Source organism: Canis lupus, chromosome 6 (assembly GCF_048164855.1).
Source record: "Canis lupus baileyi chromosome 6, mCanLup2.hap1, whole genome shotgun sequence".
In the NCBI taxonomy this organism is placed as follows: Eukaryota; Metazoa; Chordata; class Mammalia; order Carnivora; family Canidae; genus Canis; species Canis lupus.
The window spans coordinates 15,424,297-15,437,432 of NC_132843.1; the positions used below are offsets into that span (position 1 = coordinate 15,424,297).

General features: G+C 56.9%; 1 protein-coding gene and 2 long non-coding RNA genes across 8 annotated transcripts in view; 1 reads left to right on the forward strand and 2 right to left on the reverse strand.

The window, feature by feature from the left end:
* Positions 1 to 1,591: 1,591 nt before the first annotated feature.
* Positions 1,592 to 4,217, reverse strand: LOC140635052 (uncharacterized). The gene is made up of 2 exons (XR_012032394.1): positions 4,113 to 4,217; positions 1,592 to 3,987 (listed from the first exon to the last, which is right to left on the reverse strand). It is a non-coding gene; the product is annotated as an uncharacterized lncRNA (long non-coding RNA).
* Positions 4,218 to 4,799: 582 nt separating this feature from the next.
* On the reverse strand, positions 4,800 to 8,335 carry LOC140635054 (uncharacterized). 4 transcript variants are annotated; one of them, XR_012032396.1, is made up of 4 exons: positions 7,499 to 8,210; positions 7,089 to 7,189; positions 5,405 to 5,891; positions 4,800 to 5,198 (listed from the first exon to the last, which is right to left on the reverse strand). It is a non-coding gene; the product is annotated as an uncharacterized lncRNA (long non-coding RNA). The 4 variants fall into 4 exon arrangements; XR_012032397.1 differs by having other exon boundaries at positions 7,089 to 7,116; positions 7,499 to 8,208; XR_012032395.1 differs by lacking the exon at positions 5,405 to 5,891 and having other exon boundaries at positions 7,499 to 8,193.
* GATA6 (GATA binding protein 6) overlaps positions 8,330 to 13,136 on the forward strand; it is a 32,226-nt gene continuing 27,419 nt past the window's right edge. The window contains exons 1-2 of one of the 3 annotated variants that reach the window (XM_072829010.1): positions 8,330 to 8,635; positions 10,075 to 11,246. In XM_072829010.1, the coding sequence (XP_072685111.1) occupies positions 10,118 to 11,246 (1,129 nt within the window). In that variant the 5' untranslated portion in view covers positions 8,330 to 8,635; positions 10,075 to 10,117. Of the gene's footprint in view, positions 8,636 to 9,327; positions 9,791 to 10,074; positions 11,247 to 13,136 lie in introns of those variants that run through there. The other 2 variants (XM_072829011.1, XM_072829012.1) reach the window with 2 other exon arrangements.

Below are 13,136 nucleotides of genomic sequence, written 5' to 3' on the forward strand. Positions count from 1 at the left end.
TTTCATCCAAAGACATTTCAGTGATTTGCAAACTTGAGCCTAAGTTAACCGTTTAGTCTTTGGAGATGAATCATTCCTTTTGTTTAGCCCATTGGTATAGTATTTAGATTAACTTGTAGGTTTGTATTTAACCTGACACAATCCAAAAGAGCCAGATCAGATATGTGCTAGCAGTCTTCCTGGGGCCCCGACAGAGCTACATGCAGGGAGGAGGGCCCAAGTCATTAGTTTGTGATTAATGTTTATAGAAAGTAATATTTCTAGCATTTTATGGATGTAGCAACTGAGGCACTAAGGGGTTAAGTGGCTTGCCTTCGATCACAGAGCTGTTTAGTAGATCCAGGCAAGTCAGGCACCAACACAAGCCGACCATGATTTTACACTTAATTCTCACCAATTTAAAATTTTCCAAGTTATAGTTCCTGTACCTGCCCGTGGGCAGGTTATAAACTGGAAGTTGAAACTACAATGAGAGGATGTTGACAATCATTTTCTAGGGGAAGGAAGAGACCAAGGTTTGCTTTGGCTAACAGAGCTGGCAAGGGGGCCATTGTCCCCACGGACCCAACCCTCTCGGACCGGCTGGCTCTCTGCTGATCCCCCAAGGCTTCCATCCATGAGGATTCAATCAGCCTTAGGGCTGCTGGCCGGGGTGGGGGGGCAGGAGGACTGTAAATCTGGGAAAGCTTCAAGTATTCAGGGTCTTGAACTTTATCAGGTTTGAATGTGTGATTGTGAAAGTAAAGAGCAGAGAAATGACAGCACTCAGTAAATCAAACGTAGAGAAGATCAGGACTGTCAGAGACAAGAGAAAAACAGGCTCTGGGCACAAACCCTGGTGAAAACCTGCAGGCAGGAGAAGACTTTTATGTTCCCTCCAGACTGTGTCTTCTGAAAAACAAATCTCTTTCCCTGTCATTTTATCTAAAGAACAGTATTCTTTGTTTTGTCCCCCGGATTTCTTTCTTTACGTTTTCATTATTGAAGTTTAGATCTTGTTTTGGAAGATGGGGCTGTATACGGAAAAGAAAAGAAAAACCAAACTCAGAAGGAAAATCAGTTGAAAAATGGCTGGAATGGCCTGGATTTTCCTCTATCAGCTATGTGTTCCATAGTTTCTCAGTGATCTTTATTTTTCTACTCCTTAACAAAATGTAACTAAAGTAGAATAAGCCTCCTGAATACAGTGATACCAAACTGAAAGGTACAAAGCCTGAGAGTAGTATCAGATGATCAGATCAATTTAATTAGCGCCTCCCACCCCTTCTATCTAATGCCAGTCCACAGTTGCCCGCCTTCATGGCCTCATCTTTTAACTCACTCCCATCTGTTACCAGAAAGAAATTCCTAGGCAGGGGGTACTGTTGTGGACTGGGATACTTTTCTCAGGGGATGAGTAAACTCATCTCAGGGGATGAGTTTACTATCTCTGTCCTGTAGAAGATGTTGGAGTCTGCTGCTGGCATTTGTAAGGGAGAACTACAAGGAATGTTTCTTCTTCAAAGGAACCAAGAGCAAGGAAAGGATCTATAAGTGTCTCACCCCATTCCTTCCTATCATAATGCAATAAATAAAATCCTCACTGCTGGTATGTAGAAAAAGCCTGAGACCTTTAATGAATGGCAGGACTTCAAGTTGGTGCGCAAAAATGTTCTTTCCTGCAAATTATTTAGCTCTGGGGAACAGCTGGGTCACACAAGAAATTGAAATTTGTTGTGGTACATGCAAGTCTATTACAGTACAGTTATCGGTAATAATAGTTCACACTTACGGAGTGCTTGCTATGTGCCAGGTACTCTTAGCACTCTACCTATAAGAAATCATTCAATCCCCTTAACAATCCTGAAAGGGGGAGGTACTTTTATCATCCCCATGTCACAGATGAGAAAACCGAGGCACAGAGAGGGTGAGGCAATTTGCCCTGGTCACACAGTTAGAAAGTGGTGGCGTCAGGATTCCAACAGAGGTAATTCCTTCAGTCCGTGGACCAGAATGACTCCCTTCTTTACAAACTCACTGTGAAGGCTAGAGGACAATGTGAGCCTGGGCACATTTGCAGAGAAAGGATCAAGCATCCCTCTCCATCTTCGAAGCTGTCTGTGGTACTTTGCCTAACCGGCTCTACAGAAGCGCCAACCTTCTAGACTGTAAACACTTCAAAATTAGTTGCTAACCCTTCTTCTTTGTGGAGTATATACGCAGTGCTATTGGGCAAGTGCAGGAAACTGGAGGGCTGCATATGGGCAGACAACTCTTGGTTCTGATTCTCTGCATATTTTCAACATGACTGAGTGCAGAGGTTGTAATTCTGGGTGGCAAATGCAGTAGTTTTTTATTTGAGGGGGCACTTTCCCCTCTTTAATTGACTTAAAGGAGCATGAGTTACTTAGCAGATCTCTAAAAGCTTATCACCTCCTTTTCTGCTTCCCCTTAGCACTCCCCCCTCCACCTCCACCTGGCCCAAGAAAAGTAAAACAGAAAGGTCTCTGAGCTGAGACCAGCTCTGTGGCAGTGGCATCTGGACTCTGACCCTAGAACTGGCATTGTCTGCACATCTAGTGATACCAGCAAACCCCAGGGGAAGCCCAGATCCTGTCTGTCTAGTGTGTTGGAAATTTATGTATCTCTTCCACCTTTTGGGGAGCAGAAATGATCCCTTTCCTTCTGATGCCCTGATTTTCCCTATCCCTGGAGGCTGGGTGAGGGGGAAGGATTAGATAAGGTGGAAGGGTTTGGAGTTCACCTTATTTGGAGTGGGGCCATGAGAAAAGAGAGGCTTCTTTAACATCCGGGGCCCAGCATGAGGTGACGAAACCGAAGATGTTGGTTTGCCCTTTGGAATTCAGAGTCCAGTCTCCAACTTCACCATAGAACATGGGGGGCAGCATAAGATACGGAAAGAATCCCCACTGCAGGGAAGCCAATGCAGTCTCTCTAATCTGCCACCCCAAGGTTCTTATCCACCCATACTGCAAAGAGGTAGAAAAGGCTTAGGTGAGCCTAGAGTGGGGAAAGCTACCTCTACAGGGGGGAAAAGAAATGACTTGCAGAACCCCCCCAAAAAAACATGGCACCTGGCTCCCCAAGACCAGTTCCCGGTCCTGGGTCAGGAAAGTGGATATTGCCTGCTTCACCTTTAGTGAGAGGGAAGGGAGCACTCTCCGGGCAGGGCCTCCACCCAGCTGGCAGCCCTAGGCTTTGTGTAGTGATGCCAGCAGTAATTAATAATGACAATAAATATCACACTTCATAACCAAACCCAACCTGGCGATGACTGAATCATGGGACCTCTGCCTCCCACCTGCGTGCTGGCAGTCCCCACCCTCCCCATCGGCCTCAGTCTCCTTTGGATGCCCAGTTCCACCCACCAGGTTCTGACCGGCGGCCGGCGGAGGAGGAGGCCGGGGACTCAAAAGTTCTGCTCCCTGGGACCAGAGATTTGGAGGAACTCCGACCCTAGGCAAAACCGCAGGGGGTCGGGGGAGAGTGGGAAGGCAGGGGTGGGGTGACCGGAGTATTATTATTCAGCATCAGAAAATAATCAAAACGGGATAGTAACTCAGGCCCTCCTGAGCTGGGTTTAGATTTCCTGCCAAGCGCAGGGGCTCTGCTTTGGGAGCCCAGGCCCCTGGAGCCCGGAGTGCCACGGCTCCGGGGGACCCCGAGGCCTGGGCACCTCCACGTTCCCGGTGCAGCAGCCACAGGTCGCGCCGGGCCGGTGGAGGTCTGGCCCGCGGCGCGGAGATGCCAGGCTGTCGGGACGCACCAGGCCGGGGGAGGGCGGCCGGCGCCGGGCGGAATGTCTTTATCGGGATCAGAGAGCCACGGGCTTCTCCTTCGCTTCTCTAAGCGATCGCGGATAGACACCTTTCGATCTTTTGCCAGGCATCTTGGCCCTTAATAGCTAAATTTATTTGGTTTAAAGCGGCCTTGGGAGAAGCAGGGAGGCAGGCTCTTTCGTCGGTCATGGGTGGCCTAGATAACAAGCTTTAAAAGAGAGAGGGAAGAAGAAAGTAAAAAGGTTAATGGACCAGGGGAGGGCGAGGAGGCGCCCAGCGTGCGGCTTCGCGGCGACCCTCCTCCGGCCGCCCCTTATCGCGGCGCTGACTTACCCGCGGCGCAGGCAGCACATTAAGTCACGTAAACAGCGCGCGGGGAGGAATGCCACCGCGGTGACCTCGCGCGCCGCCGCCGCCGCCGCCGCCCGCCCACCTCCGCGCCGGGCAGGCGGCCGCCGGGGGCGCGCGGGGGCGCCCGGGGCTGCGGGGCTGCGGGGGGCGCCCGGGGCTGCGGGGCTGCGGGGGGCCCCCCGGCCCGGCGTCCGCGCTGCGAGTTCCTCGCCCCGAGTGACCCGCGGCGGGCGGAGGGGGCGGGGAGCCACGCCAGGAGGTGGGGGCCACCCGTTCCCTCCGCTGCGGACTCTTCGCGCTCCCGCCGCCACCACCTGACATGTCTAAACAGTACTTTCGGGGTTTCCAGAATTAAAAACAAAACAAAACAAAAAAACGCAAAAAAAAAAAAAAAACCAACAACCCCCAAACAACCCGTTTCCCCCCCCATCCCCCCCTCAAACGGGATCAGAACTCTCTGGACGCGCCTGCATCGGATTGACAGCCGCTGAGTCGCGAGACAGGCCGCCCCGACCCGATTATTGGGCCGGGAGGATGGCTGGGGCGGGGGTGGGGGCGGGGGCGGGGGAGGGCCGGGGTGACCCTTGTCCTTCGGCACAAGCATCCCAGGGACTGGGAGGAATCCGGTATAGACGAGAAGGCCCCAGAGATCTGGCTTTTCAAACGCTCTCAATGGGAAACCATGTTTTTAAGTCAGAAATTGTACTGTTCCTTTCTGAAACGTCGCTGGAGCAGCGAGGAGCTTTGTGAACTGACAACACGATGGGCTTCAGTTTGCAGGGGTAAAGGCGTGTCGTTCCGCGGGTCTCCGCCCGGGTCTTGAAGCTCCTCTGGAAGCAGGGCGCGACCGGGTCCCCAAACATCCCTTCGCTTTTGGCAACAAAGCCTCCGCCCCCTGCCCAATTGGCTGCTTTATTCTGGCTGGATTTGAACCGCGAATAGTAGTGTGGCGCGACCCAAATGAATCAACCCTGGGGACAGGTCGCGTCCCAGAGCCAGCAGCTCTCGGAGGACGAGGAGGGCGGCTCGAGGACGGAAGGCTCACTCCGAAGGGGCCACTCCCTGAGTCTAGATAGTCGGGAGAGAAATAATTTCGTTTCAGATTAGCAAACTCACCAAAAAGGAGACCGGCAGAAGGAAAGGGAAAGGAAAAAAGAAAGGGGGAGTGGGGGGAGACCCATGAAGAAAATAGAACTTCTAAGAGAAAGGGACTTCTCCAGCTCTAGGGTTCCTCCCTAGTTTAGGGAGCACTTTTTCCCACTGAGTCCCCCTACCTAGACCAGCTGCAGTGCTCAAAGGAAACCCGGAGCGCGGGACCTGGGGTCCCTCAGGGGGGTGGCTTTGAAAATGTGCCGCTCCTGCCCGGGGATGTTTTCCCCAGGGCCAAATCCAATGCATTGGGAAAATGGTAAACTGGATGGGTCAGTCTGGCATCCCTGCCTTTCTGTCTGAACAAACTCTGCGGGATAAACAGTTTTGTTTTGTTTTAAAGTTAACTGAAGAGAAAAACATTTTACCATCCATTCCTCCCTTTAGTTGGAAAACCAGTCTAAAAAAATTGTGACGGTGCAAAGGAGCAAATTACAACCTCCCGCCCTTGTTTTAGGCAGTTTTAAAAAGAGATTGGGAATCTGGAAATTAAAATGCCGGGTCCCTTCTGGAGCCCTTAGGAACTATAGGCTGCCGGCCGAGTTGGTCAGAGTCTGCCTGGCTGCTCACCTCTGTTCCAGCGGTGCCAGAGCCAGCTGCTGCGAGCTGGAGCTGCGGGAAAAGCAGGTCCCTGGGGGTTTAGCTATTGTCCAAGGAAATTCACCCAGACACCTTCATACTTGCTGATATAAAGAAACACACTCAACAGGAATCAGGTTCCGGGCTAGGTCTCCTCAGGGCTCAGGCTTGGAGGCCGTTCACAGCTTGGAATTTAACTTAGACAGAGGATTTTTAAAAACTCATCTCCATTAGAAATCACCTCACTGAGATATGAATTAAGGAAAAAAAAAAAACTCCTCTGCTTTTAAGAGTAAACCTGAAAATCATTTCAAAACAGTTGGACTCAAAAAAAGTCAAATGTCCACAACGTTTCTGTAACTGCTTGCAAATGAGATTCTAAAAAACTTCAGTCTACTTAAAAATTTGGTCGGAACTCACGTAACCCCCTGTTCCCCCCCGCCCCCCCAAAAAAGGTATTGGAAGCCCTGGCCAGTGTTAAGCGGAAGGCGGACTCCAGGTCATTTCTTCTGCTAGTCCCATTCGATCGAACTCAGGTTAAATTTTAAAGCCCTGAATCCTGCTCCGGTGGCCAATCTCTGTTCCAGAGTTTTCTACCTTCACTCCACCCGAATTGAGGCCACATTGAAACTGGGAGCCACCACAGTGATTGGGGGAAGCAAAGAGGCATGTAATAAAAATGACTAAATTGGATGAGAACGGTTTATGGACAGTCGTAATAGCAATTTAGAATTCAGAAGTGTTTAGCAGCAATTTACAACGAAGAATGGGGAAAAAAAACCAACCAAGAGTTCTCGCCAACTTCCTCGATTCCGCTTCTTCCCCTCACTGCCAGGGCCTGTCCCCTTTCCCCCGTTGGACACACAGGTTCACAGCTCATAATTATATTGAGAGGAAACATACTTTTAACGATGGGGGTCTCACGATCTCTCAAAATCATATTTTACAATGCCTCTAGCTACGCCCGTTCAACTCTGCTTAGGCTCCTCTCCCTTCCCCAAATGGAAAAAGACAAAATAGAAGAAGAAGAAGAAGAAGAAGAAGAAGAAGAAGAAGAAGAAAAGAAGAAGAAGAAGAAGAAGAAGAAGAAGAAGAAGAAGAAGAAGAAGAAGAAAGAAGAAGAAGAAGAAGAAGAAGAAGAAGAAGAAGAAGAAGAAGAAGAAGAAGAAAAAGAAGAATAATAAGAAAGACAGAAAAAGAGAGAGCCCAAATGCTTTCAGGGAGACTGACCTTTAGAAAATCATTTACTTCGATTCACCTGGGGAAAAAAAAAATGTAAAAATCCATCCTCCCAAAGCAAATTCTCTGTCCGCTGCCTTCTGGGGTCACATCTGTCGGAAGAAATCTTTTTGTGAGCGAAAGGGACCGAGACATATATCACTGCTCCTGCGGCGGATGAACCTGCGGCCGCGCGCCTCGCTGCTGACAGATCCGCGCTGATAACCCCGCGACGTTCATTTCCAGTCCCTTCGCCGGCTCGGGACCGTATCAGTTTGTACACAGTTGTGATAACCATTTGGAGGGAGCGAAGAAGGGGTGTGTATGTGAGGGTGGGGGGTGGAGGAGCGGTATTTCCCGCTGGGTCCAGGGAAGGTGAAGTGAACCCCCTCCCTCTTTCCAACGACTTATCCGAGACTTACCTGCAGTTCTCCGGGATAAGCTCAGAGCAAACGGGGACACGAAAACTTGGAAAGCATCTCGGGGTGCGACTGGGGTGGAAGCCCGTTTCATCACGCGCACCTTCCGGGACTAGCCTTTACGTACACCACAACCCCGAATTCAGAGTTCCCAAGGGTTAGCTGGTAAGTGTCGACGTGAGCTTCCCGAAACCTCCTAGGAATTTAGTCTGTTTCTAAAAAGCCTGGCAGAGATAGGGAGTTGGGCACTGGATTTCCTTCTTTTCCATATTCTTTGGAGCCTCAATCCCCGACGGTCACCACGACCCGAGCCCCAAGGTCTCGAGGAGAGGTCGGGGAGAGTTTAAGGTAGTTCACATACAAAGGCAGAGCAAAAAGCTCTTTTAACGTGGACGAAATAGAGCGGAAGGGCCGCGGAGTAAAGCACTTTCCCCCTCATTCTGGGGGCACATTGACCCGAAAGCTGGCGCGTCCCTCTCGCCGTGGTGGCCGCGCTGGGCTGTGCACAGCCAACTCCTCTCGTGCCGCACCCCCACCCCCCCGCCCCCGTAAGTGCGTGTGTAACTGGGGGCGGAGGAAAGTGCTGCGCAGCCGGATGGGTGTGGGTCGCCAGCCAGGTCAAGCGTTCCGCCACCTCCGCCCCTCCCCGTGCGTCCCGGGGCTCGGCGCCCCCTCGGTGGACTCGCCCCCACTCCCAGGAAGGTCCTCGCAGCTCGGCCCACACCCGCAGGCTGCGCGGCGCTCATTGTCTGCCCCGGCGGCGCGCTCCCCTCCCCCAGCCGCCCGAGGTCCCCTCCCCACCCTCTTTTCTCTCCTCCCCTCGCTCCCTCCTCCTCCTCCACCTCCTCCTCCTCCTCCTCTTCACCTCCAGCGCCCAGCTGCTCGCACAGCGCAGTTCCGACCCACAGCCTGGCACCCTTCGGCGAGCGCTGTTTGTTTAGGGCTCGGATGAGTCCAATCAGGAGCGCAGGCTGCAGTTTTCCGGCAGAGCAGTAAGAGGCGCCTCCTCTCTCCTTTTTATTCACCAGCAGTGCCGCGCAGACCCCGGACTCGCGCTCGCCTGCCGGCGCCCGCAGCCTCTCTCCGCGCTCGAGAGCCCTCTCCGCCGCAGCCGTTCTCCATGCGCAGCGCGCGCCCGAGGTTCGGCTGCTTTCTCGCTCGCTCGGGCTCCCCTCTTTCCTCCCCTCTACCCCCTAACCCGTCGCGGGCCCCTCAGCCCCGGGCTCTCCGGCCCTCTGCGGGCCGCGGTCGGCTGGGAGGGTGTCTCCCTTCTTCTGTCGCGGCTCCCAGGTTCCCGGGACAGACACCGCGGACCAACTTCTGCTGTCTCTTCCTCTCTCTCTGAAGCGCTTATCTGCGCGCAGCCTTATCTCCGACTTATCTGGCGCAAAGGGGCGGGAGCCGGCAGTCAGGCGGGCAGGGAGACTTCTTTCTTGCTATCTAGACCGGGTCTGTGTGTGGGCATTAATTTTAGTATGGTTATCTCCGATGAGCCGAAGCGATCTGGAAAAGCAGCTCGGAGGAGGCCCGCCTGGCTGCATTTCGCCTCCCTTCCCCACTGCCTCCGAGTCTCCCCGTCTCTCTTCCTGCTCTCCCCTTTGGGGTGGCCTCGGCCCCGGGGCGGTCTCACGCCCCCCGCTCCCGCCTCGAGCCCCCCCCCCCCCGCATTTCCCCCTCCTTTTCTCAGCGCTCCGCTCCACCCCGCTACGTCCGATTCCGGAACGGTCCGGCCTTTCCGCGGCTGGGGATGACCGCGGGGTGGGCGGGGGTGGCCCCGCCGGCGTGAGCGCACGCGCTGGTGGCTGCAGGCGCGAGCCGTGCCTAAGGTGTGCGGCGCCACGGGGAGGAGGGTTGGGCGTGAGACTGCGGCCCCGCGGGCACCCAGCAGTGCCTGGGCCCGGAAGGTCAGAGCCTGCGGTCTCCGCCCCGGCGCCCCACCTTCCCTGGGCTGCAGCACACTTCAGTCTGGAGCTCGCGTTGCGTCCGGTCCAGGGCGGTCCGGGAAGCTCCGGGGAAGCCGGTGTGGGAGAAGGCGGCGGTTTCGTTTTCGGGGACAGGTTGCCTTCCTTTACGCTAACGATTGTCACTCGGGCGGACCTCACACTGAGGCGTCCCGGGCGGGGACTCCCGCAGGGAGGCGGGAGAAGGCAGCGCCGACGAGCACGACTGCTTTAAAAAGTTCTTTTGTGCGCATCGGCCGGGAGAGAGCCACTCTGGGGCGGAAGGACGACCTCGGCGGGTCTCCCCGTCACCCCCGGGAACTGGCGCGCGGAGATGGAGGATGCTGCGGAGGGGGTGGGCGGCCGGGCGAGGGGCCCCCGGCGGTGCAGGCCGGGCAGGGCGGGTTTCCCGGGCCGGGGGCGGGGGGGGGGACCCCGCGGCGGATACCCAGGCCCCGCTCCCCTCCCCTTCCCCAACACCCCCCACCCGCCCCGCCCCGCGCCCGCGCCCGGGCCGGAGACGGGATGTTGGAGGAGCCTCATTAGCTCGAAAAGGCAGTGGGAGCGAGGTGCCGTGCGGCCTGCGCGTTTGGTGACCCTTTTTGATTTCTCCTCCCGTCCCCGCCTCCCCCCACCCAGCCTCAGGAGCTAGGAGTCGGCTTGGAGAGGCGCCGGACCGTGGATGGCCTTGACTGACGGCGGCTGGTGCCTGCCGAAGCGCTTCGGGGCCGCCGCCGCGGACGCCGGCGACTCCGGAGCCTTTCCAGCGCGGGAGCGCTCCTCGCCGCCGTCCCCCATCTCCTCCTCCTCCTCCTCCTGCTGCTCCCGGGCTGGGGAGCGTGGCCCCGGCGGCGCCGGCAACTGCAGGACGCCGCAGCTCGACACGGAGGCGGCGGCGGGACCCCCGGCCCGCTCGCTGCTGCTCGGCCCGTACGCCTCGCATCCCTTCGGGGCGCCCCACGGACCTTCGGCGCCCGGGGTCGCAGGCCCCGGGAGCGCCCTGTCGAGCTGGGAGGACCTGCTGCTCTTCACTGACCTCGACCAGGCCGCGACCGCCAGCAAGCTGCTGTGGTCCAGCCGCGGCGCCAAGCTGAGCCCCTTCGCGCCCGAGCAGCCCGAGGAGATGTACCAGACCCTCGCCGCCCTGTCCAGCCAGGGGCCGGCCGCTTACGACGGCGCGCCCGGCGGCTTCGTGCACTCTGCGGCCGCCGCCGCCGCCGCCGCCGCCGCGGCCAGCTCCCCGGTCTACGTGCCCACCACCCGCGTGGGCTCCATGCTGCCCGGCCTGCCGTACCTGCAGGGGGCCGGCGGCGGGCCCGCCAACCACGCGGGCGGCGCGGGCGCGCACCCCGGCTGGCCCCAGGCCTCGGCCGACAGCCCCCCGTACGGCAGCGGGGGCGGCGCGGCGGGCGGCGGGGCCGCGGGGCCCGGGGGCGCCGGCTCGGCCGCGGCGCACGTCTCGGCGCGCTTCCCCTACTCGCCCAGCCCGCCGGTGGCCAACGGCGCGGCGCGGGACCCCGGGGGCTACGCGGCGGCGGGGGGCGGGGGCGCGGGCGGCGTCGGCGGCGGCGGCGGCGGCGGCCTGGCGGCCATGGGCGGCCGCGAGCACCAGTACGGCTCGCTGTCGGCCGCGCGGCCGCTGAACGGGACGTACCACCACCACCACCACCACCACCCGAACCCCTACTCGCCCTACGTGGGTGCGCCGCTCACGCCCGCCTGGCCCGCGGGACCCTTCGAGAGCCCGGTGCTGCACAGCCTGCAGAGCCGCGCCGGAGCCCCCCTCCCGGTGCCGCGGGGCCCCAGCGCAGGTAAGCGGAGCGCCGCGGCGGAGCGGGGGGCCTGGGCTCCGGGGCGCGCGGGGTTGAGGAGCGGCCAGTCGCCTGGGCCTTGTGCCTGGGGCTTTTCTCTCTGGGCGCCCCGGGAGGACTCGCAGAACTCTGGCGGGGCCACCCGGAGCCCGGCGGACTTGGCGAGGTGCTTCTGTTTGGCCGATTGTTGTTTCAGTTCCTTTCCACGAAGGAGACTTCGTGCGCGTGGACGTGTCAGTGCCTCCGAGAAGCTCGGGGGACGTGAGCAGGGAATGGGATGGGGAGGAACTGACAGGGCCTGAGACTTGTCACAGGCCCCGATTTGCCCAAGCACAAGAATAGGACTCTGTGGAGGGCGGGCGTGGGGGGGGGGTCAGTTTAGGAAATGTTGATTCACCCCTCCTCGGATACGGTCTCACCCAGTCCAGCTCCCCAGAGGTGAGGAACTGTGTGTCCCTCAAGGAGAGTATTTAAGAGCTGCCCAGTGGAAAAGAACCTAAGGAGCCGGTTGGCTTCCTCCTAGGTGAGAGGGACAGTAGAGAGGCCACCTGGACTGGCCAGCCTCCTGACTATGCCGAGGAAAGCTGGCGGAGGGGTCCTTTTGCTTGACATCAGCTGAGCAGAACTGTCTGGGGTTGCTGCTGCTCCTGCCCGGCTGCCCCCCACCCCCACCCAGGGACCCTGGAGCTCCCACATCTCTTCTTCCTCCAGAGCTCAGCCCACCGACTTTTCAGTTTTCCGGGCCACCCAGACTTTCATTCCAGTGTCTGGGGGCAACGCTGGGTGAACTGGGAAAAAAAACAGTGGTCAAAATACCTGGAAGCACCCCCATTTTGAAAAGCGTTTTGTGCTCAAGCAGAGGAGGTTATAAACGGTATTGTCCGGCCTGACAAGGCCTCTTGCTTCTTTTCTCGGCAGCTGCAGCATTCTGGGTCCTTCTAGGTGCGTTCTCAGGTCTCTTACTTTGTATTTAACCTGTCTGATAACCCGACAGACTCCTAAGACAACCTTTTGGGTGGGGGGTAGGGGCTGTCGTTTGTTTGAGGGGAGGTGTGGGAGTCACAGAGGTGACAAAGAGGCAGGAGGCATGTCAGCCTAAATTATCCTACCTGGTGTCTTCACACTCCAGATCTGGGTTTTTCATGGAGCCTCAGTGCTCGGTTTTTGGGACAAGCCTTTTAGGGGCCCTAACTAGTAGGAGAAAGTGATGAATCGCCAGCCTTGTATTCAAAAGACATACTGGAAATGCCAGGGGCCCCAAAGTGAAGGATGTGTCTTGAACAGCCCTGCTGGTAACACTGGGAGGGTGCAGCAGGCGTTTTGGTAACAAGTTCTTCCTTTCATTCTCTACTTCCTAAGATTCTGGTCTCGGAACTCGCTCTTTTCCTCTGTGAAGCTGGCCCTGGAGACATCTTCACCATTGTGTAGAGTGGGTGTGGAGAGCCCTGCTGAGGAGAGACTTGGGAGCAGAGAAGCATAGGGACGCACGGCTGGTTCCCTGGCCGGAGCTGAGGGACTGGAAGATGAGGAATCTTCAAAGAATGGGAAGGAGGTTGGGGGTTGTTAGGATGAGGCTTTTGTCAGCCAAGAATCCAACCGGGAATCCGAAAGGGTACATGAGTTGGGTTAGGGGCGAGATCCTACAGCTCCACCTGTTTCGGGACATACCTTAGGCTGGTCTCCGTACCCCTCTTCTCCAGTCTTCTGGCATTTCACAGGACTGAGGAAGAGAAGTAGTCCCAAAAGACATAATCGGAGTCTTCCGACGTTTAAAGCAACTTCTTTAATATAGAAAATCTTTTCAGGGGCCGTAAGTGTGCAATTGCAGGCGACTTACAAATTTCATTTTAAACCTAGCTTATTCTTTCACCAACTTTTCAACCTTCTGGA